Here is a 27,232-nt window from a genome sequence, read left to right as displayed (position 1 = left end):
AATAAATAAATAAATTTTAAAAACCACTGCTGTAGCCGGCCTCGCTACTGGAGGGAAGATGCAGCCAAGCTACTCTCTGCAGATTGGAGGGTTGTTGTGCAGATGAAACTGGATGCTGTGGCGGTGGTTATTTGCCTCCTGTTTCGTCTGCAGAACAACCCTGTGCGGTAGGCCCCAAGTGCTTCATCTCCACAGCAACCTGTGTGGGAGGCCTTAAATGTTTCTTCTCTATCACAACCCTCTCCAAAGTAGCCCTTTCTGCCTGGGGAGCTCAACTTTATACTCTGTAGATGAGCTGTAATTCCAGGAGCTCTCCAGGCCCTACCTGGAGGTTGGCTACCCCTGGGTTGGAAATAATCCTGGAGGTCTGGAGGTGGGAATTCAAAATGGTACAATGCCTCAAAATCTGGCTTCCAAAGTAGCCATTTTGGGGTATACACTAAAAATAAGCCATATATCTTCATGCACAAAATATAGCTTGTGAACAGGCCCTTAGAAATCCATGCTAGCTATAGGAGGATGGAGCTGAACAACAGCCAGAAGCCAAATTTTCCAGCTTTTAACAAGAGCAAAAAGTTACATGTGGAGCCCCCGTTGCCAAAAGAGATCCATTTGCAGGCCAGATTGCCCCCCACTTTTCCCAGCGTCGGCCACCCATTTCTTGGTCAGGACACATTTCACTTTGTATATTTACCTGCTCAGACTCCTCATCGCTGATGTTAGTCCGACCCAGCATGGTTGCTTTGACGGTGGAAAGGATTTTGAGCTGGGTGCTGATGGTTGGGATCCGTTCGCAGACCTAGGCAAGGAGAGAAGGATCGGGCTTCTCAAACTCCACGCTTTGCTACCTTCTAAATAAAACCCTCTTCAGCACTGAGGGCTTGGGCTCCCCCAAAGTGGATACACAGAGCAAAGGGCACAGCAGGGACATGGAACTCTCCCAAAGGCCTCCAAAGAATCTCTGGAACAAACCCTGCAGAAACTTGCAGTGGCAAATGAACTGTAGCGCCACAGTTTTAGTCATTTTATTTATGAAATGTATCTCCTGCCCTTTCACTTAAACAAGACAAAAAAAGCCCGAACCTCCAAGAGCTTTACTTGAGCAAACAATAATAGCAATAACAACGTAATGACAATAAAGCAACCATTAACTAAACCAAGACAAAGGAACAGAATGAAGTAAGCAAAGTGGGTAAAAACAGCATCAATTAGTACCCGCCCTGCAGTCCATTTAAATGTCAAAACAGCCACCATTTAAAATTCAAAGTCATCAACAAAAGCGTGTCCCAAAAACAAAGAGTGGGACCAGGGTTCCGAAAAGGTTCAGTCATTTAGGGAACTCGTCCCCACTCCCCCTTCTATGAGCAAATGGAAAATAGTCAGATTCCAGGACGTGGGGAATGAAGGAAGAAGAAGAGTTGGTTCTTTTATGCTGCTTTTCTCTACCAAAAGGAGTCTCAAAGCGGCTAACGATCACCTTCCCTTTCCTCTCCCCACCACAGACACCCTGTAAGGTGGGTGAGGCTGAGAGAGCCCTGATATTACTGAAGAAGAGTTGGTTCTTAGATGCCGCTTTTCTCTACCCGAAGGAGTCTCAAAACAGCTTCCAATTGCCTTCCCTTTCCTCTCCCCACTACAGACACCCTGTAAGGTGGGTGAGGCTGAGAGAGCCCTGATATTACTGAAGAAGAGTTGGTTCTTAGATGCCGCTTTTCTCTACCCGAAGGAGTCTCAAAACAGCTTCCAATTGCCTTCCCTTTCCTCTCCCCACTACAGACACCCTGTAAGGTGGGTGAGGCTGAGAGAGCCCTGATATTACTGAAGAAGAGTTGGTTCTTAGATGCCGCTTTTCTCTACCCGAAGGAGTCTCAAAACAGCTTCCAATTGCCTTCCCTTTCCTCTCCCCACTACAGACACCCTGTAAGGTGGGTGAGGCTGAGAGAGCCCTGATATTACTGAAGAAGAGTTGGTTCTTAGATGCCGCTTTTCTCTACCCGAAGGAGTCTCAAAACGGCTTCAAATTGCCTTCCCTTTCCTCTCCCCACTACAGACACCCTGTAAGGTGGGTGAGGCTGAGAGAGCCCTGATATTACTGAAGAAGAGTTGGTTCTTAGATGCCGCTTTTCTCTACCCGAAGGAGTCTCAAAACAGCTTCCAATTGCCTTCCCTTTCCTCTCCCCACTACAGACACCCTGTAAGGTGGGTGAGGCTGAGAGAGCCCTGATATTACTGAAGAAGAGTTGGTTCTTAGATGCCGCTTTTCTCTACCCGAAGGAGTCTCAAAACAGCTTCCAATTGCCTTCCCTTTCCTCTCCCCACTACAGACACCCTGTAAGGTGGGTGAGGCTGAGAGAGCCCTGATATTACTGAAGAAGAGTTGGTTCTTAGATGCCGCTTTTCTCTACCCGAAGGAGTCTCAAAACAGCTTCCAATTGCCTTCCCTTTCCTCTCCCCACTACAGACACCCTGTAAGGTGGGTGAGGCTGAGAGAGCCCTGATATTACTGAAGAAGAGTTGGTTCTTAGATGCTGCTTTTCTCTACCCGAAGGAGTCTCAAAACGGCTTCCAATTGCCTTCCCTTTCCTCTCCCCACTACAGACACCCTGTAAGGTGGGTGAGGCTGAGAGAGCCCTGATATTACTGAAGAAGAGTTGGTTCTTATATGCCACTTTTCTCTACCTGAAGGAGTCTCAGAGCGGCTTCCATTCACCTTCCCTTTCCTCTCCTCACAACAGACACCCTGTGGGGTGGGTGAGGCTGAGAGAGCCCTGATATCACTGCTCGGTCAGAACAGCCTTATCAGTGCTGTAGCAAGCCCAAGGTCACCCAGTTGGCTGCATGTGGAGGAATGCAGAATCAAACTCAACTCACCAGATTAGAAGCCCATACTCTTAACCACTACACCAAACTGGCTCTAACCACTACACCAAACTGGAAGGGCGTGGAACAGGACTGCAACCGACAGAACCTATAACGGGCATCTCCAAAGTTGCCACCTACCTGCAAAAGGTTGGTTCGGATGCGCTTGTCCGTGCACTGCTTGGCCACCTCCTTGGCCAGCTTGGTCACTTCGTCCGAAGCCTTCGCAATGTCTTTGGCGCACTGGATCAGGGCCCGCTTGTTCCCGCTGCCGCCTCTCACCAAGCGCGACATCTCAGCCATCAACAGGGCCATCCGCTTGGCGGCCGCAATGATGTCATTACCCTGCAAAGATTGGGGGGGGGGGGTGCATGAGAGCCCAGGAGGGAGGTGGCAACCCAAACCACCACCTACCCAGCCTGCAGCTGAGCCCTCTGGGGGGCAAAGCGAAGATGCCCTGCTTAGTGGGGGTGGCTCTTCAACCTGGAGCTTTGCAAAAAGGCTCTCTGTGAGATGCACTCTTGCAAAATTCAGCAGCATGAAGCTCTGGCCAGGAAAAAAAAAACTACCAGTATTATGAACATACAAAAGATTAGTTTTGTTGCTAAAGTGAAAATGGCAGTGTCAGCTCCTACTGGTTAGAAATATCTTTTTTTTAATTAAGCATGCCCTGAAGTAAGTTTAAAAGCCTCCAGTTACAATGGTGAATTAGGGCTGGGCGCTTCGGATGTCGAAGCGCCCAACCCTAAATTGGTGACTACTCTTAACATCCAGATGAGCAAGCAGAAGGCACCCATTTCAGGCAGGGAAATAATATCTTTTCTGTTCTCACCCCATATCCCAAGAAGACATGTGGCAGAGGGACAGCAATATGTTGGCAGGGGTGTGGGTGTGGGTGTGGATTAGAAAGCTAGGTAGGTAGCAACTTTTCTAAAAACTGAATTATCTTGATTAAGTGTTTAGAAAAACATCGCGCTGGCTTGGGAGGGGAACTCTCAAGGGAAGTTTCTTCGGACTTCATGACATGAGTGCATCGCTCACACTAAAATATTTTATTCCCACAGAAAATGTAGGCAGGTTGAAGGGATTCATTCAGAAACTTGTCCTATTAATCCATTTCAACTTTCTTCCGCTGGGTGATCATTCTATTAAAAGGACCATCTCCAGCCCCTGACAGGTTGTTCATGAGTTTCTGCTTGAGAATACAATCTATACTTTTATTTTATTTTATTATCCGTATATAATGTAATATAATATATTATAGTTCTATACTGGAGATACAAGTTCTTGGTACAATACATAAGCATTCATGAACCCACAACATATATATAACTTGCAAATTAAACCTGTTTTGATATTGGAAGCCATTATAACTTCACAGATTCTGCATCTGCATAACTATTAACTGCGGTAAGGGAAGTTTTCCAGATTTTGGGAGAGTTTCCGGATTCCGCTGAGCGTGGACTGGTGGTGGGAGGGGCCTCTGGGTCCTTGATTTTTTGTTTTAAACTGCAAACACAATTTGTGGTCCTCTTAACACAACTGTTTTCATTCTCTCATTGGGAGATTGTTTTAAGAATGCTTTTGAAAAAACTCACAACTAGCTTTCTGTATTTTGTTGCTAAACATTCGAGCTGCCAGAAGCTGCCAGTGTAAGTCTTAGCTCTGTCATAGTTCTTGTGAACAAAGCTAAGTCAGTGTGGCACGTTCACCTACTCAGCTCAGCCCTGGGAAAGTGGGTACTGTCTTTGTCATGCAGAATGTGGCTTGTGTTAGTCAATTTAAGTGCTTGGACTTCCAGGCCTTTTCTCTGATGCAGCATGGAAAACGGTACCTAACACATCATCGCGATAAAATGTTCAGGTACAGAATCACGCTGCAGGGCCACATCCTCACCAAATGGCTTCTTCACACATTTGTCTAGCAGCTAACACAAAAATACCTTGAGAGGTACAAACATGTTATCACCACAGTCATCATCTCGCATGTGCTACAGAGCCACAGTGGTGGGTCTGTGCTTGCTGCTTTGTGGTGCGCATGTGATGCTGCCCTATGAAGAGAGTTTGTGCAAAAATGGTCAGGATGACAGAGTCTCCCCCCCCCCTGCCCCCGGCTTCACAACAGAATGCAGCGACTGGTGATGGGGCATTCAGACAGGGGGCTCTTCCAAAACCTCCCAGCCATACACAGTGCCCGATATTAACAGGCACGTGGTGTGTATTGTGTGTGTGTGGGGGGGGGGGGCACACATAACTTTGCTACCAAGAGGTCTTGAGTAGTACTGGTAACCATAGCTCATATTAATCTTGACTCAGGATCTAGAAAACCTTTTGAGATTAAAAACAAGAAAACACGCCAATTTTGCTCAAACAACAAATCAACCTTTCCCCACACATTCATACTCTCCTTAGTAACGGTGTAGCCACACACACATTTCCTTGCAGCATGCGCAATCCCAGAAGTGGGACAATGTGGCCAGCAGCCGCGCAAACCCTTTGGTTGGTGTTTTAGTGCTCGCAGGCCTGGGACACACCTCCCACCAAGCCACAGGCCTCCAATCGCCAATGAATAACCTTATTTCTTTAAAGTAAGTGAGGAGCCTGAATGCATCGACCAACTACCATGTTGAGTGGAGCTTCTCACACCCCACCCAAAGGCCAACGTTCTGCAAGGCAGCCCAGCACAAATCAAAAGATCCAACTCCTTGGCAACAACACGGCCAGACAAAGCCATTCCTGGTTGGTACCGTTTAGCGGAAGCCGCTGATGAGAGGCAGCAAGCACGATTATGTGTGTTAAATGACTCTGGGGGTGAATGGAAGCAGCCCCCACCCCATCGGGGGAAGCCATTGCAAGATTGACAACTGTGGCTTCACAGGTCAGCTGAACTTGTAGCTCCAGTTTGCTTTCCCTTTTTTGTTGTTTTTTAAGGAAAAGCACGCAGCCATTGAGAGACAGGTAAGGCAAAGAGCAACAAGGAGAGCAAGGAAGGTTCGTCGCAGACGAGAAACGAGAAGGGAGTCGTGAGCCAAATGGAGACTTAGCCCGGCTGTCAGCAGGCCCAACAGAACTTGTGAAGCCAATCTCAAATCCTCAACACAACGGAGTGCAGACAAACCGGAATCCATTCTGGTGCAAAACAAAAAAGAAAAAGGGACAGAAAATGGGGACTCGACAAGAATCAAGACTGATGCAAGTGTGTCAACGTTCCAAAATGGCTGGATGCACCGCGGATCAGGCGCCAGGGAGGAAACGGAAGAAGTACCTTACTAGACCACTTGGTGGCTTCCCGGTGGAGAGACTGAGCAGCGGCCAGAATGGGCTGGTTAACGGGTTGGTTGGTTGGCATTAACAGTAGCTCAGGCTCGTAATCGTCGTCAATGTCAGAGGGGAGAGTGAATTCAACATCTGCTTCCTCCTCCTCTTCCTCCTCCTCCTCCTCCTCCTGATCTACCTCAACCCCAGCCTCAGGGGCCTCCTTAACCTCATCAGTCACTTCAGGCTTTGCAGGCGGGGAGCAGGCGGGGGGGATGAAGAAACAGGGACAGTTAGTACAAGAAGCAGGATCCCGTCCCCAGAGCACAAACAGAGAGCTGGTTTAGTACATTCCTCAGTCTAGAAGGCAATGGAAAGACAGTTGAGAGGCGGGGTGGGGTGGGAGGACGCTTGGTCTGAAAAACTACAAAGTTGTTAAGGGAGAGAAATTGAGAGTTTTAGAAAGCACACCAAGAAATGTTTTTTTATTTTCCTGTGGGCCACACTCTTAAGGGTCCCCTGTGATTCTACAAGGAAATATATAATAAGCTTCCACCCCAGGAACGAACTTGCTTAGGCCAGGGCGGCAACACTGAGAAAACCGAGCATGTGATTTCTGATTGCTGTATTTAGAATCAATTGCGTCAGGAATGACAGTTTTCCACCTTTACTGACTTCAGGGCTACTTCAAGACAAGCCAAAATTAAAGGAACTCCTTTTGGATAAAAATAAGAATTTATCCCACATTACTGCCAAATATGCAAGATTAGGAATTAAACGTAGAGGTGCCTGGCTTAATATGGATAAGGGTTAGGACAGATTTATTGAACACATGAAGTATTTTGGAACTTTTAATCAATCTTATATAGCGATTTGCTGTTTTGTATTTTGTACTGGTTGTTGACCGAAAAAATCTCTCTCTCTACCTATCTACCTACAAGGAATTTCACCACAACATTTTTGTCTGGCAAGACAATAGCCCCACTAAGCACGCGGAAGAAGCAAGCAAGGACCGACGCTCGGGTGCAAGAGGAACATTTGGATGAGACGCTGAGAGAGCAGCCTGGGGAGCTGAGATGTCAGGTTCCCTTAAGAGATGTAAAGGCCAGAAGGAGTAAAGCCAGGTAGCCCCCTGAGGCAAACGGCAAATGTCATTCAAGATGGTGAGCATGAGACAGACCAGACCTCACCCACGGAGAGGAGATTCTCCTGCAGGAGCCCCACTCAAATGAACGCAACAGAGCGATATTCGTGACAGAAATGAGCTCCTGTTTGTCAATAAAGCTTTGTGTGAAAGAATTCCCCCCCCCCAATTTCCCCTCATGCACCTCAGTGGCCGGAGGAAGGGAGAGAGGAGACCACTGGAATTTCCTACTTCAGGCCCCCCAAAGCCTTGAGCCATCAGTGGAAAAGGCAGTTCATTAAAAGCCACACAGGATGCAAGAAGGCAGGCAAGGCATTATGGGAGTGACGAGAAGGAATATTTGGTCAATGATGCTTTTGATGGGTTACGTGTTAGTGATGTCAGCAGCAGGCAACGAAGCTGAGCAGGGGGTTTCTGTTAGCATCGAGTTAATGAGATGGCACTCGATTGTTTTGCCACAATGTTGTTCTACAAAAATCCGAAAGAGGATTTAAAACCGTTTGCTCCCTGGAGCTCATCCCGGAGGAGTCCACAAACAGCGGAGGGTGGGCCATTACGGCAGCCACAGAAACCTGTTCTAGAGAGAGAAGCCCGGGCAAATCCAAACACCACCCGGACCCAAGATGGGACCACCCAAACCACGTGTGTTTCGTTTCCCATTTCGTTGTCCTCCGCAACAATATTCCAGCCTGGGCTGCACTCGGTCACTCTTCAGAATTTCAAGCTTGCAGGTTTAAACATTTTAAATCCACCTTTTCTTTCTTAGCTGCTGCTGGACGGATGTAGCTGCATCCACACATTCCAGAAAAAGCTTTTTCCTAAAAAGGCTGTGTGGAGAAGGTTATCTAGAGCCGGGTTTGTGAAATAGTTTTCAAATTTGCTGGGGGGAATGAGCAGAGAGCACTTACAGTCTGTCTGGGCGAATGAAGGCAATCCCCAGATTTAAAAGGGGGGTGGGTGGGTGGGTGGGATCCCTCACCAAGAAATGACAAGGGGTAAGAAAATAACCATCAAGAAGGGCAATACTTACTTCCTCTTCAACCAAATCAGGTTAACGGGTGTCCTCTTTAATGAAGCTTTTTTTTTTTTTTGGCAGAAAAGAAGTACAGGAAATTTTGAGACGCATTGTCAGATGGAGGTTTGGATGCACGCTGCACAGTGGCTAATTTTACACGCAAGACCATTTATGGGCAAATTCTTTTAGAATGACTGTCTTCAAGACAGTCTTTGCTTCCTGGAGGAAACCGTCCATATTTGACAGAAGAAGCCACAGAGTTTTTTAAAGCGAATTACCACAATCCCTCAGGGGGTAAAGAAGCACAGCTTAAACCAGGGGTAGTCAAACTGTGGCCCTCTCCAGATGTCCATGGACTACAATTCCTATGAGCCCCTGCCAGCGTTTGCTGGCAGGGGCTCATGGGAATTGTAGTCCATGGACATCTGGAGGGCCGCAGTTTGACTACCTCTGGCTTAAACATGTCAAGTCTCACAGGACAAATATCTACAAACAGGAAGGAAAACACAAGAGCTCACACAACAAGCAACCGAAGAAGAGGTCAATCTCAACCTGATGCCAGGTGGAGGACTCCCTAGTTTCATGCCCAGATTTCTACTCATTCAATAAATAAAATTCTCCATCCAGCACAAGTCTGAGCTTCACCCCTCCTTCAGCGCTTTCTCGGCCACGCCACGCCTGCCAAGAAGACCCCCTTCACAAGCCCTTCCATTGGTCAACTGTATATCAAGGCGGAAAGCTCTTATGGACAAGAACAACGTGGGAAGCCTCTCTCCCAGCGGGGCCAACTCCACCTCTTGGTCCTGACCCTAAAACGCAAACTTGGAAAGAAACCTGCAGGGAAAATGCTTGACAATTAAGAGGAACGCCTCCGAGTAAAGACTGTATTGACTCAAATGCAAGTCTAGGTTTCCCCCCACCAAATATGTCATCAAAAGGAAGCAGGGAGGTTGCCTTAAAATGACATACAAATTACAATTATTATAACCAGTAATAAGGATCTTCTGAGGTGTAACCTTTTTTTTTGGGGGGGGGATCGTCTTTTCAGTAAATATGGTAGACAGAAACAGCCAGTTAATGCAATTCTGGGGTCACTGCAGTTATCTATAATCTGCTGTGGGTCAAACAGTTTTTAGACTGTTCATGGAGTCTCTACAAAATAACTAGAGATACTTGAAATGACAACAAAGTTTGTACACAAGATTCAAAACAGACCATGAATGCTGTGCAACTCTGAAGCTTGCTTGCTTTTCACATCCAGCCTCATTCGGTAGGAGCCATCTCAACAGTTAACTGAGGCACATCCTAGCAAAGATTAAAGAAAGACCAGGAAGGAGGGTGGGTGGGAAACCGTTCCAGGCAATCGACTGACCCTTCCAACTAGAATTTCAGGAAAAGTGATCAAAGATAAACTTGCCAGGCAGTATAACTGGGGCGTGGGAGGAGACTGTACAGATCTATAAAATGAACTGGTCTAAGACTAAGACATATTGTCTTAAACAGGCTTCCTTTTTCATGACCACTCAGTTTTGGTTTACTCCAGTCAAACTACTGTGCAGGACCTCTGCAACCAAGAAGTGACCAAGGACCTTCTTCAAGAAACCATCTCCCCGCCTTCTTTTGGAGATCCAGGCTGCATATTGCTTAGAACAAGGGGAATTATCCAGGCGCAGACCAGCCGCAGAGAATGTGCAGGTGTTCCTGCCATGCACAACAAGTGCCCCAAGTGCAGGACGGCCATTCCCTCAGTGTACTTCTGGGGCTCCCGCCCTTGACAGGAGCTGCAGGTGTGTGGGTTTTCCTGACATTCGTATCATGTGCGCCAAGGGCAGGACGCCTCTTCCCTCAGTTCTCACCAAGCCGCTGCGAACTCTCACTCAGAAACCTAGGGCCCATGGTTCCACCACCAGGGACGCATAACAGACCCTAACCGTAGTCTTCAAACAGAGAGTGGGGTAGGAGGGAGGGAACGTGTGCCTGCATACAAGGCATCAACGACCAAGAGTTACAGCCATGGGCCACTCTGTTTTCATCTTCTGTCTTACCCCCACATTGGGACTCTAGTGAGCGGCTCACCTGAAGAGGTCAGTTGAGTCTCTCAATTCTAACAAAGAATGCAACACTGCTGTCCCAAATTCTGTCTCTCTTCTAGCCTGGCAATCCAGAGCATAGTGCCTCATAAAAGTGTCTTCTGAAGGCCACGTGGCCACCCTGCAGACTTCAAGCTGTGAGACCTTTCCATGGAAGGCAACAGAGGACCCCTCCCCACACACACACACCAGTGGAACGAGCTCTAATTTCTAAGGGACAATGAACTCTCGCTGCTCTGTAAGCAACGCAGACAACTAAAACCATCTCCAAAGGGTCTACAAAGATGCAGGTTCCCCTTTCCTGGGACCTCACTACAAATAAAAAGTGAATTTGACTTCCTAAGAGACTTTGTAAACAATAAAACAGCGACCTACGTACATCCAGCAAGTTTGATGATATTTCTACTCTAGAGACATGGGCAGGAAGAAGACGAGCAGAATCACCTCCTGGGCCAAGTGAAATTTTGACACCACCTTTGTGAAAAATTCCAGACTCAGATGAAGGACTACCTATTCGTTAATTTAAAAAGAAAGAGGTCTGCTCTCAAGGAAGCCGGTTCCCCTCTCGTCAAGCTGACAAAGCTGCCACCTTCACAGAGAAAATGCCCAGGGAGCAGGCATTCATTCAGTGCTTCAAATGGTGCCTCCATAAGGGCGACCAGAACCAATGACAGAGACCATTGGGGAACTCTTGTAGGGGTTGGAGGAAAGGTATTAGCTAAATCCTTCAGGAACCCACAAGTAAGCCTCTGTGCAAAAACCAATGATCTCTGAACTTCTTTATGGAATACAGTGACTGCAGCTAGGTGAGTCAACAAAGAAGAGGGACATTCTCGCCCCTAGCCAAATACAACATACATTCAAAAATTCCACACAGGGGATCCATGACTAGGAATATTTGATATGGCCAAAAGGGCACCACAAGAATGGTGTCCATTCTATTGGCCACCATTTTCACTGACACACTGGGGCTCAAAGGGGAAGGAGGGTGTGCTTAAAGCTACGGATCCATTTAGAGGGCCTATTGAGTAAAGGGGTTTGAGGAAGCAGCGAATGCTGGCAGGGGCTCATGGGAATTGTAGTCCATGGACATCTGGAGGGCTGCAGTTTGACAACCCCTGGGCTACACTGTTGGGTTTTTTCCTCAACATTTTTTATCATTCCTAAGAATGGATGGCAAGTCATGTCCAATTTCGGACCTCCATGAATTAAACAAGTTTTTGAAAATGTCTAAATTTCACATCCAGTAAAACTAAAGTTCACATCCAGTAGTCAGTTGTCACTTGATGGAACCTTCCATCACCAATAGGGAATGGAACTGGGGTGGGTGTTCAGGCTCCTTCTATTCAAGTGACCCCCTACCCCCCATCCCTACACACACAGGCAACACAGGCACTGGGAATATCAGAGGCCTCTCTGTCTCATTTTGGTAAAGGCCACCCCCCCCCCCAGACAATACATCGTCACCATTTCCTTGCATTGCTAATCAGGGAGGAGAAATGTGTTTCTTCTACAGTGGAAAACAAACTGGTGTCATCCCAATATTTCTGTGTTTTTCTTCCGCTATTGGGGTGGTGGTGGGGGAACACCTACAAAATGCCGTGCTGCAGCTGTCCCTGAGCAAGAGGGACAGCCACAAGAACATGCACCCCCACAGAACATACAAAGAAATGGCACCCAAGTGAGACCTGCAAAGGCATTTGGCCCTAATTCGGTGGTTCTCGAACGAGAGCTCCTGCGTCACCCCCCATGTTGCACATGTGTGGGTGAGAATGTGGGTGGGGCTGGGAGGGGAAGGCCATCAAAGCGGCTCTATGCAGAAGTAAAAATCTGCGGTTTGGATTTTAGTTTTGTCCTTCTGGTTAACCTCCATCTGCAGGCCGCCCCCGGGCAGGGCTTACCTTGCTGGACCACTTCCGGGCCTCGTCATGCAGCTGCCTGGCAGCCATCATCATGGGCTGGTTCAGCACTTCGCCCGCCTTCTGCTCGGGGAACTCCTCATCCTTCTCTTCTGGGGGAGGCGGCCGGGGAGGCGGGACCTCCCCCTCTGGCAGGGGGGGCTTTGGAGGAGCAAGTTCATCGGTGAGCTACGGAGGGAAGGAGACAAGAACTAAGTGGCCAGAAATCTTTACAAGTCAGTGCTTTGGGGAAATTAAAATATCAGGGATAATAATTTTATATCTTGTACAAGAAACATTGTAGGAGGTAACAACCTGCCCAAACTTCCACAATTCCGCAGGGCCTGCAAAAGGGAGCTCCTCCACCAGGCATTCACTTGAGGCCGACCGACTGAGAACACCTGCTGGTCCCCCCAGACGCCCCCCCCATGGCTGAAATTATTAACCCCCCAATGTTATTGTTAATTGTTATTTATATTGTAAATGTGATTTTATAATATTTTGATGTTTTATTGAAAGTTGCTTTGATGTTACAGTCTGTATAATGTTCCATGTAAGTTATTTAACGTTCAATGTAAACCGCCCAGAGCTGCAAAGAAATGGGCGGCATAGAAATCTAAATAAATAAATAAATAACAAGCCACACTTAAGCATCTCCCATATATGAAGCCCCTCCCATATATGAAGCCAACCACTGAAGATTATCAAGGGAAAAGCCTGAAATCTCAAAGCTATGCAATTTCTCATCTCTTTGTTAATCAAGACATGCTCCTTATCATGAAACCATTTACAATTATAGTAATGGATGCCCAAGTGTCAAATGCGTTTATCTTTTCTGAATGGCTCTCGTGTGTTTTGAGTGGCTGTATTGTGGTTGGTGCCCTCTGCTCAGCCAATGAGAGAGTAAAGCTCTTTCTGTCCACTTCAGACACCTGCTCTAAAGTCTGCATGACCTGAACATGAGAATCAATTCTCACAAGGAAGCCCAAGACAACTGGAGAGCTGGAAAACCCTCAGCCCAGCCACAGGACTGCAGATGCTTTCCTTTCTAGTTGTGCTTTGGCATAGCGGATGAAGCTACCCCCCCTCCTCCCCCTTACGTGAAGCTGCTCGAGGTCAGGAGGCGGAGGGGGGAAGTCAGGCTCCTGGGGCCGAAAAGCTTCTCGGACTTTGGCCACAGCTCCCAGGATCCGATATCCAGAATCCAGGAAGTTCTTCTGCAAACCTGGAAGGAAAGAAACAAGAAAACCTACACGTCTCTTTCGTGTAATAAGAAAAAAAGTTGTCAACGGGAAACTTCATTGTTAGGAGCAGTGAACCTATGACTGCCAATGTTGGGTGCAACATCACAAAAAGTCCTTGGCTTCTGTCGCTTGTTTGTTGGCCTTCCTGGGCAATTGGTTGTCCTCTTTCTAAAGCAGGAAGCTGGTCTGCAGGGACCTCTGAGAGGCCAGGAAGGGCTGCATGCTCCAGCTCTGGCTCTCCTGCCTGGTTCGAGCTTAGGAACTACGTTCTCTCCAGTCTGTAAAATTCTGGTTCCCCTTAGTTCTCATAGCTACTAGCCACTGGTCTGCTTCTCCTCCAAAAATGTGTTTAAACCCCTTGTAAAGCCTTATCTATCCTTGCAGCCTTCACTGGATTCTCTGGCAACGAATTCCCCAACCTGGCAGGAATGCACAACACTGGCTAGTGGCAATCCGAGAAAAGAAGCATTCCACCATCACTTTGTAGAACAGGGGTAGTCAAACTGCGGCCCTCCAGATGTCCATGGACTACAATTCCCAGGAGCCCCTGCCAGCATTCGCTGGCAGGGGCTCCTGGGAATTGTAGTCCATGGACATCTGGAGGGCCGCAGTTTGACTACCCCTGCTGTAGAATCATGTGTTTTGCCTTTCATGCTAGAATTAATATGGCCATGTCGGCTTGCTCTTTTATTTACAGTTTTCCTCTAGGCTGAGAGTCTGGGACTGGCCATGAAGCTTCTACAGCAGAATGGGGATTCAAACCTGCTTCTCCCAGCCCAGCACTCCAACCATGTCTGCTGGCCACCCGGATCTGCCTCACTCTGCACTTGGCAATGTGCTTGGCCTCATAGTAAAGAGAGCGGGGGGAGGGGGGTCAAGTGCTGGAGACAGCCACCTTGTTTTGGGCTTACCAGGATCTGAAATGTTGCCGGCCACAGCCTTTGCATCCATCACCATCGGCGAGATGGTTTTGCTCAGGTCGTCAGAGGCGGCTTTCACTGCTTCACGGAACTTGGGGTCCTCTGAATTCTCCACCTCCTTCTTGGCCACCAACAGAATCCGGTTGGCTCGGCGGGCGATGCTGGTAGCCCCAGCAACCAGCATCTGAGGCTGAATGTTGGCCATCGCGACTTTGCATTTATCCAGGTCCTTCTTAATGGCTTCCTCCGATGCATCCAGCAGCGACTTGGTGTCAATGGCTTCGTCCACCAGGCCTGCGGGTCAAAAGGTGGACCAGTTGACTTTCCTTTCTGAACTTGCCCATGGAGAACCCCAAGGAGTTGCCTGTACTGGATCGGGCCATCGGTCCAGCCATGGCAGTCTTGTCTACTCAGACTATAAGGAGCTCTCCAGGGTCTCAGGCTGAGAGAGATTTCTCGTCATCGCCTTTGAACTGGAGCATGCCAGAGGTTGAACCTGGGACTTTCTGCATGCAAAGCAGATATTCTACCACGGAGCACAAGCACAGCCCACCCTGAGATCCAAATCATTCCCATTCCCTCCATTTTTTACAATCGCCCTGGGCCGTATGGGAAGGTGGTATAAAAATCTAAGAAAATAAATACATAAATAATTCAACGGAGATCTTCCCCTCATTTCCACTCCTGCAGTTCTCATGGTTTGAGGCTACAAAACCTGCTCCATCCCTTCCTTTGTACCTGTCATTTTCTCTATGTTGTCAATCCACTGGTTCTTCATGGTCTCAAAATGCTCATAAGCAGCTTGATTCCCTGGGTTTCTTAGGAGAATGCGAGCAGCAGATACTACCTATCAATACAAAAACATCTCACCCTTAGATGACATCTTTGCAGTACCATTCCACAGGTCTGATCGTTGGGAGTTTAAGCACTCCATTTTCCATGGGGATCTTTTACTAGACTACTTTTAGCTTCTGTAGCCACAACATACGTGAATCTCAGAACAAAAAGAACTATTAGTTGCATTCATGGATCTGAAAAATGCCTTTGACTCAGTACCAAGGGAGGCTCTTTGGAAAAATTGAAGCATTTTAATACTGATCCACACTTACTGTTTCTACTCAGGAAACTCCATACTGGCACTGCATGTCAAGTTAAATATTCTGCTCAGGGCCACTTAACTGCTACGGTGCCTGTTACTAAAGGAGTGAAACAAGGCTGTGTTCTTGCCCCACATCTTTTTAATTTGTATTCATCTGACTTGGTCCAGAATTTTGATCAGATCAACGGGCACCCTCCAAAGGCTGGCTCCCGTGCAATACCCGTTATTATATGCGGATGATACAGCCATCCTCTCTTACTCAAGAGTTGGTCTTTTAAGATTTCTCAATTGTTTTTACTCATATTGTCAACACAAGTCTTTACTGATCAATTACTTGAAATCTAAAGTTCTGTTTTTTTCTAGGAGTTGGACTCCAAGGAAATGGATGTTGGGTAGCAAGACAATTGCTCAAGTTAAAATTTTTAGTTATTTAGGCATTACATTCACTTATAACCACATTCACTTATAACCACTTATATCCACAGTGACCGCTCTTTGAATTTAGCTAAGTATTCCTCAGCTCAAATTAAACATTTTTATTTTTTGGAAGGCAACCAATATGTCCCAGCGGCCATAAGAATCTTAAATGCTAAAACTGTATCCCAGTCATTCTACGGTATTCTAATTTGGGCAAAGGCTTTCAACAGGAAGATAGAAGAGATCCAGGGAACCTTCTTTCGCCAAATTCTTGGTGCTCCCATGTGTGTGCCCTATAGTGTGTTGTGTGCTGAGCTTGGCCAGCATTTTTTAGAAACCAAGGCTTGGTTGATAATTTTAAAATTTTGGCTTAAATACTTTTTAGAGTAGAGTCCCATAGCTTACTCTCTTACTTAAAGATGGACCCACAATGCAGCTCATGGTTACTCAGTACTGAATCTAAAATTGTAGAACTTGGATTTTCAATGGATTTTTCCTTATGTTTAATGAGTCTGAAATCTTTAAAATTTTGAAACAAAGATTAGTGGCAGCCGAACGGTCCAAAATGTTTCCAGCAGAATCTTGTGTATGTTCTCCCGCTGCCCTGGGGATCCAATCAAATCAAGGGAAAATTGTGAATTATTTTTATAATCTTATTAATCCATCCCTCCGTAGAGTTTTCATGCTGGCAAGAATGAGCTGTCTTCCCTCGGACACCCTAGCAGGAAGATACCAACATATCCCAAGGAGGGAAAGGTTGTCTCCGTGTTCTGCGAACTGCCCTGATTCAACTTGACATATTATTTTAGATTGTGAACTTCATGTAAGTCTTTGTACAAAACTTCTAGGTCCTCTACTTCGTCCCAGAGGTCTAGTTAATGACGAAGGTACACTCCAGTTCCTGCTCAATTATCGCTCTGCAGAGACCACATTGTGTGTAGCTGAATTTTTAATGGTTGTTTAAAGAGCCAGAATTAAGATGGTTTAATCAGCCAATTTTATTCTGTTTTTGTTTATAATATGAGCTTATTTTTCCCTATTATATATTTACCCAGCTTGGCTGTATTTGCCTCTTATTGTTTTATGTGAGTAAAGGTTTATTGTTATTGTTATTGTTATTATACTGAGGACATCATGCCACAAAAATCTAACACGGTAAGGAAGCGCTTCCTTGCCTGTTTTTTTCTGACCCCAAACACCACCTTCCACAACAGGCTGTTCCCTTTCTCCACCTGTTCCAGCACACTGCAAACTACCGCTTAGGAAGCAAGGAATTGAATACAAACTAAATAATAACAGATCACAAATCTGGACCCTTGTTTTAGAAATCAGGTCGAGTTGGTTTTAGACAATCTTTATGTTCTTATGCAAATTCATGCAATATCAAGAGCTATTAGCCACAGCAGTTAAATGGAACTAAGTCAGAGGCAGAATACCCCTAGCGACAGGAGATGCCAATCACCTCCAATCTTTGCTTCTAAGCACTGGGTTGGTTAACAGACTCGAAGGACCTTTGATCTGGTCCAGCAGAGCCAAAAGCAACCGCAACATGACCTTTTGAAGTGAACACACATGATGTTTGTGCCGCAAGACACTCAAGTATTCTTGAGGGGTATGTGGTGATAAGAGGAAGGGGACTAAGACCTGAGGTGTGAGTTCCCTTGCTGACTTCACAGTGGCTTGTATGCCTTCCACAGTGCTTTTGTTCGCTGTTCCAACTGCAGCCGCCTTCTCTGCAGTGGCACCAAGACGAGCCGCATGATTTTCAAAGTTGGCTGCCCTTTCATCAAACACCTGGAAGTTCAAACACACCCACATTAGCAAATAATACCAAAGACTATCAGGAGTTTATACCGAGCTATATGTACTCAAGCAAGTTGCATAAAATCACTCAAGCACAAGCTGCACCTCTGTTAAATGGCAAACTGGCAATGCAGTCCTCAGGGGTATCAATCTGCTCTTTGTGACGCTTTCACAGCTTACTTTCGATTATCAGAAGATTCAACTCAGTTTTCCTTGAATTACCAGACTAATAAATCCTGTTTAGAAAATCAAATAATTTAAAACAGTGGTCCCTCAACCTTTTTATCACCGGGGACCAGTCAACGCTTGACAATTTTACTGAGGCCCGGGAGGGGGGCGGGTAGTCTTTTGCCGAGGGACATCGCCGCTGCCAGAGCCCCTGCTCCACTTGCTTTCCCACCGGCGCCCAACTTCCCACCGCCCACAGGGGGGCGCTGCTAGCAGTGACATGCCAAAGGGGAGCCCCAGCCATGGCGACCGTTGGAGAGCACCAAAGGTGAGCTGGCGGTAGAGTGGCAGGGCAGCCCCCGAGGCAGCAGCCAGGGAGGAGGACGAGGAGGAGCCGTGGACCGGGACCGGTCCCCGGACCAGGGTTTGGGGACCACTGATTTGGTGGTCTCCTTTTGGTGCAAAAACAGAACAAGACTTTTGAGTTGGACACTAATCTTCAATAACTTGGAAGTAAAGCCTGGCACAGGAGCTGCTTGGAGAAAGGCTGGGAGGATCTACTTTTACATGTCAAAAGGACCAAATGGCTTCATTAAATTTTTCATGAAAACTTTTAAGAGTTTGCCTTGTCAATTACTTTTTCTCAGCAATCCAAAACTAACATTCTACTCATATTGCTTGTCTTGTCCTGCTTTTGTAAAAATAAAAAAGGAATTGAGTTTCTAAATTGATGAAGGGAGAGCCATGAGGATTTAATGGTCTGCTAAAATGGCTACCTAAGAGTAACTACAGAATCTCTACCTACAATTATGAAAACATGCCATGGCCAAAACTGACCAATAAGGAGACCTAGCATACTGCATAATATGGACTGCGGAGAAAAGGCCTCTGAGAGATGAGGAAAGGGCAGAGGGAGGAAAATCCGATGGGATCATTATGCCTGTGAATTACCTTTGCCTTGAGAGTGAAAAAAGGGGAGGAAACAGGGCAATAGCACACTCAAAAGCCCCAGAAAAATAGGGAATCGAAAATCTATGCAGAAGGAAAAATAAAGTGAGGGGACATGCAGAATGAAAAAATATACCCAAGAGGGATGCATGGAAAAAGCAAAGGAAACCACCAGTGCATAAAGGGCCCTTGTCATCTCCGAGGGCCATTTGATGCAGATAACAGCATGTGTGAATCACAAATCACAAATCACAAATCCAAACACTGCAGACACTGGTGTGTTGACCCCACAAATCAGCTGTGAACTAGGTCAAATTCTGTCCAGCCCCCTGCATTACGCTATTCTGGTGCAAAAGCCCAGGATCAATGTCCTGACTGCAAGAAGAAGGAGAAGGAGGAAGCGGCAATCAAACTCGGCTAGCCGGATTAAAAGTCTGCGCTCCTAACCACTACACCAAGCTAGCTCTCAGTGGAACCGAATGCATGTTTTAAAATCCACCTGTTGTGCCATTTCCCTGAAGAGAAAGAATTCCATTTAAGGCAAAGATCTAAAATGTCCCCCCAGCACCACCTTGGTTGCAGCGCCCAGCTCAGCATGGCTGGGGATGAAAAGTCTCCTTGCAGCCGAAGGCAGCCGTGTGCTAGACTCTCACTCACCTCATCCCTATTGGGTGCATCTGGAGGAGCTGTGGCCGCCACAGCCAGCAGCTTGATGGGAGTGGTGGTGTCACTAAAGACGTCGGACACTTCCTGAGTCATGGCTTCCTGCATCCTTGATTTCAGATCCTGCAGGGGGATTTCAAAGTTCCATGTCAGAAACCTAAGCATGGGTTGGCTTTGAGAAAGCCCGCAAAGCAGATAAGAGTGTTGGGGCAGGATACAGACCACGTAGGCTCAACGTCTGCTCAGCCATCCAGATAAGAGGGCTACAGAACAGACCAGCCCTCCCGCAAAGAGCACTTCTCCTAAGACACATGGCTACGTCCCAGCAGCCCCATGCCCCAACTTTGTTTGCTTAGAACAGGGGTGGGCAAACCGCGGCCCTCCAGATGTCCATGGACTACAATTCCCATGATTTATTTATTTTTGGATTTATATACCGCTGCTACCCAATAGGTCTCCCGGCGGTTCACAATAAAACATTAAAATCACAATCAAAACTTCATAGTCCCCAATTTACAAAAAATACAACCAACAATGGCCTTCTACCTATTAACCCCACCTTGTTCAGTCAGAGGCCATACCATTAATTCCGTGAGAGAGGGAGCTAAACTGATGGATCTTGGGGATCTGAGATGGAACCCGGGGCTCTACCCTGGCCTCAACCATATGCCTGCTGGAAGAGCTCCGTCTTGCAGGCCCTGCGGAAAGCTGGTAATTCCCGCAAGGCCCACAGCTCTTCCAGGGGCTCATTCCACCAGGTTGTGGCCAAGCGAACCTCCCAAGGGCCTGGGACAACCAGTAAATTCATACCCTCAGAGCGAAGAGTCCATAAACAACCAAGTGATCCTGCAGGTAGGCAAGACCCAGGCCGCGTATGTCCTTAAAGGTTAATACCAATACCTTGAACCTGACCCAGAAACAGACTGGTAACCAATGGACTGTTGGCCAATGAATGCCAGCAAATGCTGGCAGGGGCTCATGGGAACTGTAGTCCATGGACATCTGGAGGGCCGCAGTTTTCCCAACCCTGGCTTAGAACATGTGCATGCTGCCTCTCCAAAGAATTGCTCAGGAGGCCACACAAAGGAAAACAAACAAAACTTGAAAATGAGCAAGAACACAACAAGCCACAAAAACAGTCCGGGATCATGAAAACAGCATGAAAAGGCTTGGGAAGCTAAGCTGAGAAGGACCACACCCCTTGATGCGAATGCACCAGTGCCCAAAATCAACCAGCTGCCCCATCTCACTACTGTCTTCCTCAGTTGCCCTCAATTCAGAACTCTTGGGAGGGCAACAGGGGAGGAGAGAGCTTCGTACAGAACAGGAGGGGCTCGATATCCCCCCCTCAATGCCAACGTTCTGTCAATAAACTAAGCTAAATCAATAAATGTTGGTCAACAAGGAGCAGGAGAACCCAGCAGGGCTCTCAGCTAAATCCAGAGAGCAGGCTTTGCCCAAGACTGTGGCAAGGAACAGACGACACTGGAACGTGTCCAGAGGAGGGCAACAAAGATGGTGAGGGGTTTGGGGACCAAGACGTATGAAGAAAGGTTGGGGGAGCTTGGTCTGTTTAGCTTGAAGAGAAGACGACTGAGAGGGGATCTGATAACCATCTTCAAGTATTTAAAAGGGTGCCTTATGGAGAATGGAGCAGAATTGTTCTCTCTTGCCCGGGAGGGACGGACCAGAACAAATGGGATGGAATTAATACAAAAGAAATTCCGTCTAAACATCTGGAAGAAGTTCCTGACATTTAGAGCGGTTTCTCAGTGGAACAGGCTTCCTCGGGAGTTGGTGGGTTCTCTATCTTTGGAAATTTTAAACAGAGGCTGGATAGCCATCTGACAGAGAGGCTGATTCTGTGAAGGTTCAAGGGGGTGGCAGGTGACAGTGGATGAGCGATTGGGATGGGAGTGTCCTGCATAGTGCAGGGGGTTGGACTAGATGACCCAGGAGGTCCCTTCCAACTCTATGATTCTATGACATTTCTGCTTGTCCCATTCTTCCAGCTTGTTGAAGGCACAGAACTTTAATTTCCTCAGATTTCAGGACGGGTGAGGATGAACCCGGGGCAAGGGCAGGCTGAGGCCCCAAGAGGAGTGGGCAATGCAGTCAGACAGGTGGAGAAGGCGCAGAGGCAAAAGGCAGTAGCCTGCCGCCCAAACCCCGGAGGATGACCCTGGCCAGCCGCCTGAAGCCCACCCAGTTCCTAGAGCCAAACAAGAGGGACGGATGCCCTTCCACGGCTCTTGCCCTGCGCAATGGAAACAGGTCCCCCCGGCCCCCCCATACCTTCAGTGCGTCCTGCAGCTGAACAGCAAGGGCCCTTGCTTGGGGAGATTCCCCTTCCCCTCTGGCGGCCAGATCTGCCAGCTGGGCAGCGAGCTGTTCCACACGGTCACACCTGGCGAGCAGGTCCTGGCGGTACGGCCCCATCATGACGTTGGCGAGACGACGGCCTTCAGCCACGAGTCCCCGGATGGCGGCCTGGCCTGGGGCAGGAGTTGGGAGAGTGTGACTTTTTTTTCTGATACACTCTCAGCACAGAATTATATAATAGCAAAGAATGGTGACCCTAGGACAGGGGTAGTCAACCTGCGGCCCTCCAGATGTCCATGGACTACAATTCCCATGAGCCCCTGCCAGCATTCACTGGCAGGGGCTCATGGGAATTGTAGTCCATGGACATCTGGAGGGCCAGTTTGCCCACCCCTAGTTTCCATTATAATGGCCAGAAATGAGCTGCCCTCAACCTGACTTAGTGCAAGAAACTACCCTCACCGCCCTCCCCGGAGGCTCAGGGCGGTTTACACGGAATGGATGAACAATACATGAAAACAATCCACAACGTGTGAATAACCATAACAATAACACTAATAACTGATAGGGGTAACAATATAAACACTGTAAACAATGCAACAGTGCAAACAGATATCATGTTGAGAGTCTTCATATAACCAGTCTGGGTGGCAACATCATGAAGATTTTCTGTCCAAGTGGAAATGTTACTATCAATCTACTGATCGATCGGGTCCACCCACCCACCCATACAGTCTATTTGATCACAGTTATAGACCACCCTCCCTGGTGGCTCAGGGTGGCTTACAGGGAAAGATTTGCAGGGCAATACAAAGAAAGCATCATGAACCTTGGAACATACCAAATAGTTGTCCTTTTAGCATATTTATCTGTAGAACCTTTAAACCTTACAACTCTGCAGCTGAGTAATTTTTCAACGGTTTAGCTGCAGATTCTAGACTTCTAGGAGTGTTTGCATTTGGGGCGGGGGGTGGAGCGCTCTGGCCTCGACTGAAGTGGAAGAGCTCCATTTTACAGAAGTCCTTGCTGGCTGCTGGGTCATCGTTCCAGCTGTGTTCCAAGGCCTGGTGCTACCTAAATTGTAGCCACGTGGTTATTTTCCAAGCTGAACCCATTGATATTTTCCACTATATTTAAGGAGCTCTACATTCCTTTGCAGTTTGGTCATCAGCAGAAGCAGCACCAGCTGGAGAGTTCTGACTATTTTAAATATGTCCAAGCCCTCCTTCTGACCCCTGAACAGAGAGTTTTGATGGAAGGCCCAACTTGACTTGAGAGCCAGCTTGGTGTTGTGGTGCAGAGTGGCAGCCTGTAATTTGGAGAGCTGGGTTTGATTCCCTGCTCCTCCTCCACATGCAGCCAGCTAGGAGACTTTGGGCTAGTCACAGTTCTCATAGCACTGTTGTCACAGAGCAGTTCTCTCTAGTTCTTGCCTCTGGGAATGTCTTGGCTCAATTCAACACCCAAGAAGGTGACTGATCTCCCTCACATGGCCTGCAGTGTGCAGTGGCTACAGACTGGTAGTAGTTTATTTTGAATTGATTTCAAGGCATTTTCCACTTGGGAAGATGCTAAGCCAATAGTTCCCCTTTCGCTGCTACCCACCTTCCCTCTCCTCCACTCGACTCTGAAATGAGATGAACGTCTCAAAGAAGGGGGAGAGCATTTTTACTTTGCCCTAGATAGCCTGTGTCCAGAAACCTGAAAAAGTTTTAACTAACTGGGAACAAAAGCAAGTAAACTGCTATGCCCCACTGTTTTAAATGGTCCTATATTTTCAAAGATTTTGGTGGTAATTTGATTTAACTAGGGTATTTTGTAAACTCCTCCTGCCTGGAGATTGGCATCTGTCATTTCTGTAGGAAGCAGGCAACTGGCCCAGACTGAGAAAGTGGGCCGCAGCTGCCTCGCCCACAGATCAACGAACTCCCCCCCTTTCCGAATTTTTGTTTATGTTACTAGATAGCCTTCCCTCTGAGAGAGAAAGGGAAGGAAGGCCAGAAATGTAACATTTTAAAATCTGGCATGGGGGGAGAAGGGAGAAGGGGGATTGAGAAAAAGAATTTCTTTCCTTGCAGTGAAACTTTTCCACTCTTTCGGAACTAAGAGTCCAATGGAACTAAATGACTGAATTTTTGTGAATTAAATCATCCGCTTTGGAATGTATCTGTTCAGGCTTGCTTGTGCTCAATCACTGAGAAGTATTTTCTGCAGATGTCTGTATACTGTGAACTGGGCTAGATTTAATCAAAAGCAGGAGGGTATGTGCTAGAGGTCCTACCAGTTATGGTTGACCCCTGCAGCTATGTAATTATGTATATCTGTTAGGTATATCTGTATATAAGTATATCTGTTTTATTTGTTTATTTATTTATTTATTTATTTATTTATTTGTGTACAAAGCACAGGAACACAACGGCAACCCTCCCCTTTTTCTTTGGGCTTTTCTATCGTATTTTGAGTGACTCTCTCTCCTATCCAGAGGAGGGCCAAGTACTCCCTGTATTTTCTGGGCTTTCTGAAGCCGGCACGCGGAATAATCCTCTGTTCATGAACAAAAGGTTGGATTGAACGGTTTTGTACTTCTATCTCCACCAAAAACAAGAACTGAAAGCTTGGCACAGGAAGGAGTTAAAAGGCCAGGTGTAAACTCTACGGAGCTAAGAGCCTCTTGTGGCGCAGAGTGGTAAGGCAGCCGCCTGAAAGCTTTGCCCATGAGGCTGGGAGTTCAATCCCAGCAGCCGGCTCAAGGTTGACTCAGCCTTCCATCCTTCCGAGGTTGGTAAAATGAGGACCCAGCTTGCTGGGGGGTAAACGGTAATGACTGGGGAAGGCACTGGCAAACCACCCCGTATTGAGTCTGCCAAGAAAACGCTAGAGGGCGTCACCCCAAGGGTCAGACATGACTCGGTGCTTGCACAGGGGATACCTTTACCTTTACCTTTTTAAACTCTACGGAAGTGCTGTTCCCTGTTCATAGGATCCAGAATCCTTTCTCTTGAGAGCCTCTACACTGGCATCCATGTTTGCAGATTGGGAAAAGGCAAATAGAGTGACGCCCGCCATATCTGAGCTGGCCAGAGAGAGAAAGGCGGGGTGCAATCTGAGTCCATCAATGGCTGAGTCCAAAGGCTCACCCTTCACCTGTGGATCCAAGACTTGAGCTTTGTGGCAGCCTGTCTGCAGTGCCCGGAGAGACCACCTTTTCCATGACACTGAAGCAAGCAAGACTGGGCAGATCTCAGCCCCGTGTGCTGACGAGAACTTATACCTCCCCGTGAAGAGCAAGCCAGGAAGGAGTTTTCTTTTCCAGCCTACATTAATCCTGTTAACATTAATTCCTTGGGTAAGTTTTTTGCTTAAAAAAAAATCCTTTCCCTTTTGTCATCACTCTACACTTTGCATATGGACCAAGGACTTGTTCTCTACAGATTCAAGCGGGTAGCTGTGTTGGTCTGAAGCAGCACAACAAAACAAAATCAGAGTCCAGTGGCACCTTTAAGACCAAGAGGAAGAGTGCTTGCACTCGAAAGCTCACGCCTTGAATAAACCTTTCTTCTCTATATGTTAGTCTTATGGCAATGCCAGTTTACATGGAGCCTAAATTACTTTTTGTTTTCTCCCTGTTTACCCTCAAAACAGTCTCCCTTCTAGTCGGAGTGGTGAAACTGATACAAGAGAGCATATATTGTTCCACTGCCCTGCTTATGTAGACATTCGTAGCAACTTGATTGAACCACTCCTTAAAAAGTTGCCAGAACATCACGATGTAGATCAAGCAAAGAGGCTGCTAAGTCATGAGTCCCCCCAGGTGACAACTCAGCTGGCTACGTTTTGTGCCGCCACCATAAAAATCCGATGCTCCAAAGCACCAAAGTTTTAAGTTTTATTTTATGATCCGTTTTAAATTGTAGTACATTAAATGACCATATTCTTTTGGTCTCTTATGTATTAACTTCATATAACTTGGTCTGAACGACTGCAATAAAGTTTGATTGATCGATTGAATAGGTCTTGGTGTCACGCTCTGGTCTGACAAGCAAAGAGTGAAAAAGCTTACCCACGCCTCGGTCATCGACTGTAGGGTTGTCTATCCATCTCTGAGCTTGCTCAATCTTGCCTTCCAGATGGACAGCGGCTTTGACCGGCCTGCTGTTTGCAACCACCCGGTTGGTTTTCGACTGCAGGTTCTGGAGGGAAGTAGCTATCTGCTTGGCTAAGGCCCGGGCTTCGGGAGAATCCCCTTTTCCACTGCGGAGCAGAGAGGAACAGTTAAGCTCCCGGAAATCCCTTGTCAAAAACTAGGTTGGCTTTAATGAAGAGGACGAGGCTTGCAAGTATAACCAGCCGACTTACACACCTGTGGGCTGGACGTGAATCAATGATAATGCAGACTGTAGGGTTGGGCGCTTTGGGGCCTGAAGCGGCTGGTCTCTCCCGGCGCAGCCAGCGCCACGCCGTGGGGGGGGGGAGGCATGGGCAAGGCGCGGGCGTCAGTGCACCGGCGGGCACACACACGCAGGCACGGAGCACCGTGCCTGCGGATGTGCGCCCACCAGTGCTCTGACACCCGCGCCTCCTCTCCCCTCTCCCCAAGGCACGAAAGCAAAGCCAACAGGAAAAGGCAGAGTCAGTCCCTACAATCTGTTCCTTTCAGCTGGGAGCCAACATCAGGCACGCTGTCAAATGCAATCCCCGAGCTCCCTAACTGCACAGGGTTACCTGGGGGGAGGGGAGTCACATGGCAGCCAACGGAAGGAGACTGTGGTGGGGCTTCCAAAGCAGGAGGTGTTGCTTTTTTTTTTTTTTTTTTTTGCCTGCCCTGCCTCTTCGTCATGACCCTGGTATTCCGTGGAGGTCTCCTATGCGAACACTGGCCAGGGCCGACCCCGCTTAGCTCACAAGGTCTGACCAGCCTCCCCAGGGCCCATTCTGCACATGTTGGATAATGCACTTTCAGTGTACTTTAAAAGTAGATTATGCTGTTCTGCACAGGAAAAGCCAGCTGCAAAAGCACTTTGAAAGTGTATTATCCATTGTGTGCAGAATAAGCCCAGGAAAGAACTGCTCATGAGATTCCACCACCTGCAGCCTCTATCGGCATTATTTAATTAATTTTTCAAGACTTCCTTCCAAAGGTCCTGGGAATCCCACGGGCATTGACTATCCCACCTCTTCTTCCTGAAATACAATCATTTATTTATTTCATGACTTTTACGACTTCCTCTCCAGTGGGAGCCCAAAGCAGCTCAGCCCATTCTTCTCTCCGTTGTATCCCTGGCTTAGGCGGAGAGGGTATGTGAGGGGCACAAGCAGGCTTCCGTGGCAGAGGGGGGATGTGAACCGGAGCCTCCCAGATCCTAATCTGACACTCCAGCCGCTGCACCA

The 27,232-nt window shown here is 47.5% G+C and overlaps 1 protein-coding gene across 4 annotated transcripts in view; it reads right to left on the bottom strand.

The window, feature by feature from the left end:
* The window catches only part of VCL (vinculin), a 78,566-nt gene that overhangs the window by 5,233 nt on the left and 46,101 nt on the right, over positions 1–27,232 (bottom strand). For 2 of the 4 annotated variants that reach the window (XM_077345980.1, XM_077345981.1), the window contains exons 11-21: positions 25,905–26,095; positions 21,818–22,017; positions 19,517–19,645; positions 17,585–17,734; positions 15,163–15,271; positions 14,416–14,718; positions 13,361–13,485; positions 12,264–12,449; positions 6,124–6,360; positions 3,001–3,204; positions 695–799 (exon numbers count right to left, since the gene is read on the bottom strand). In XM_077345980.1, the coding sequence (XP_077202095.1) occupies positions 695–799; positions 3,001–3,204; positions 6,124–6,360; positions 12,264–12,449; positions 13,361–13,485; positions 14,416–14,718; positions 15,163–15,271; positions 17,585–17,734; positions 19,517–19,645; positions 21,818–22,017; positions 25,905–26,095 (1,939 nt within the window). The remainder of the gene's footprint in view (positions 1–694; positions 800–3,000; positions 3,205–6,123; positions 6,361–12,263; positions 12,450–13,360; positions 13,486–14,415; positions 14,719–15,162; positions 15,272–17,584; positions 17,735–19,516; positions 19,646–21,817; positions 22,018–25,904; positions 26,096–27,232) is intronic. The other 2 variants (XM_077345982.1, XM_077345983.1) reach the window with 1 other exon arrangement.

This window comes from Paroedura picta, chromosome 7 (assembly GCF_049243985.1).
Source record: "Paroedura picta isolate Pp20150507F chromosome 7, Ppicta_v3.0, whole genome shotgun sequence".
Classification (NCBI taxonomy): domain Eukaryota; kingdom Metazoa; phylum Chordata; class Lepidosauria; order Squamata; family Gekkonidae; genus Paroedura; species Paroedura picta.
This window is presented reverse-complemented; position numbering and strand designations above follow the sequence as displayed.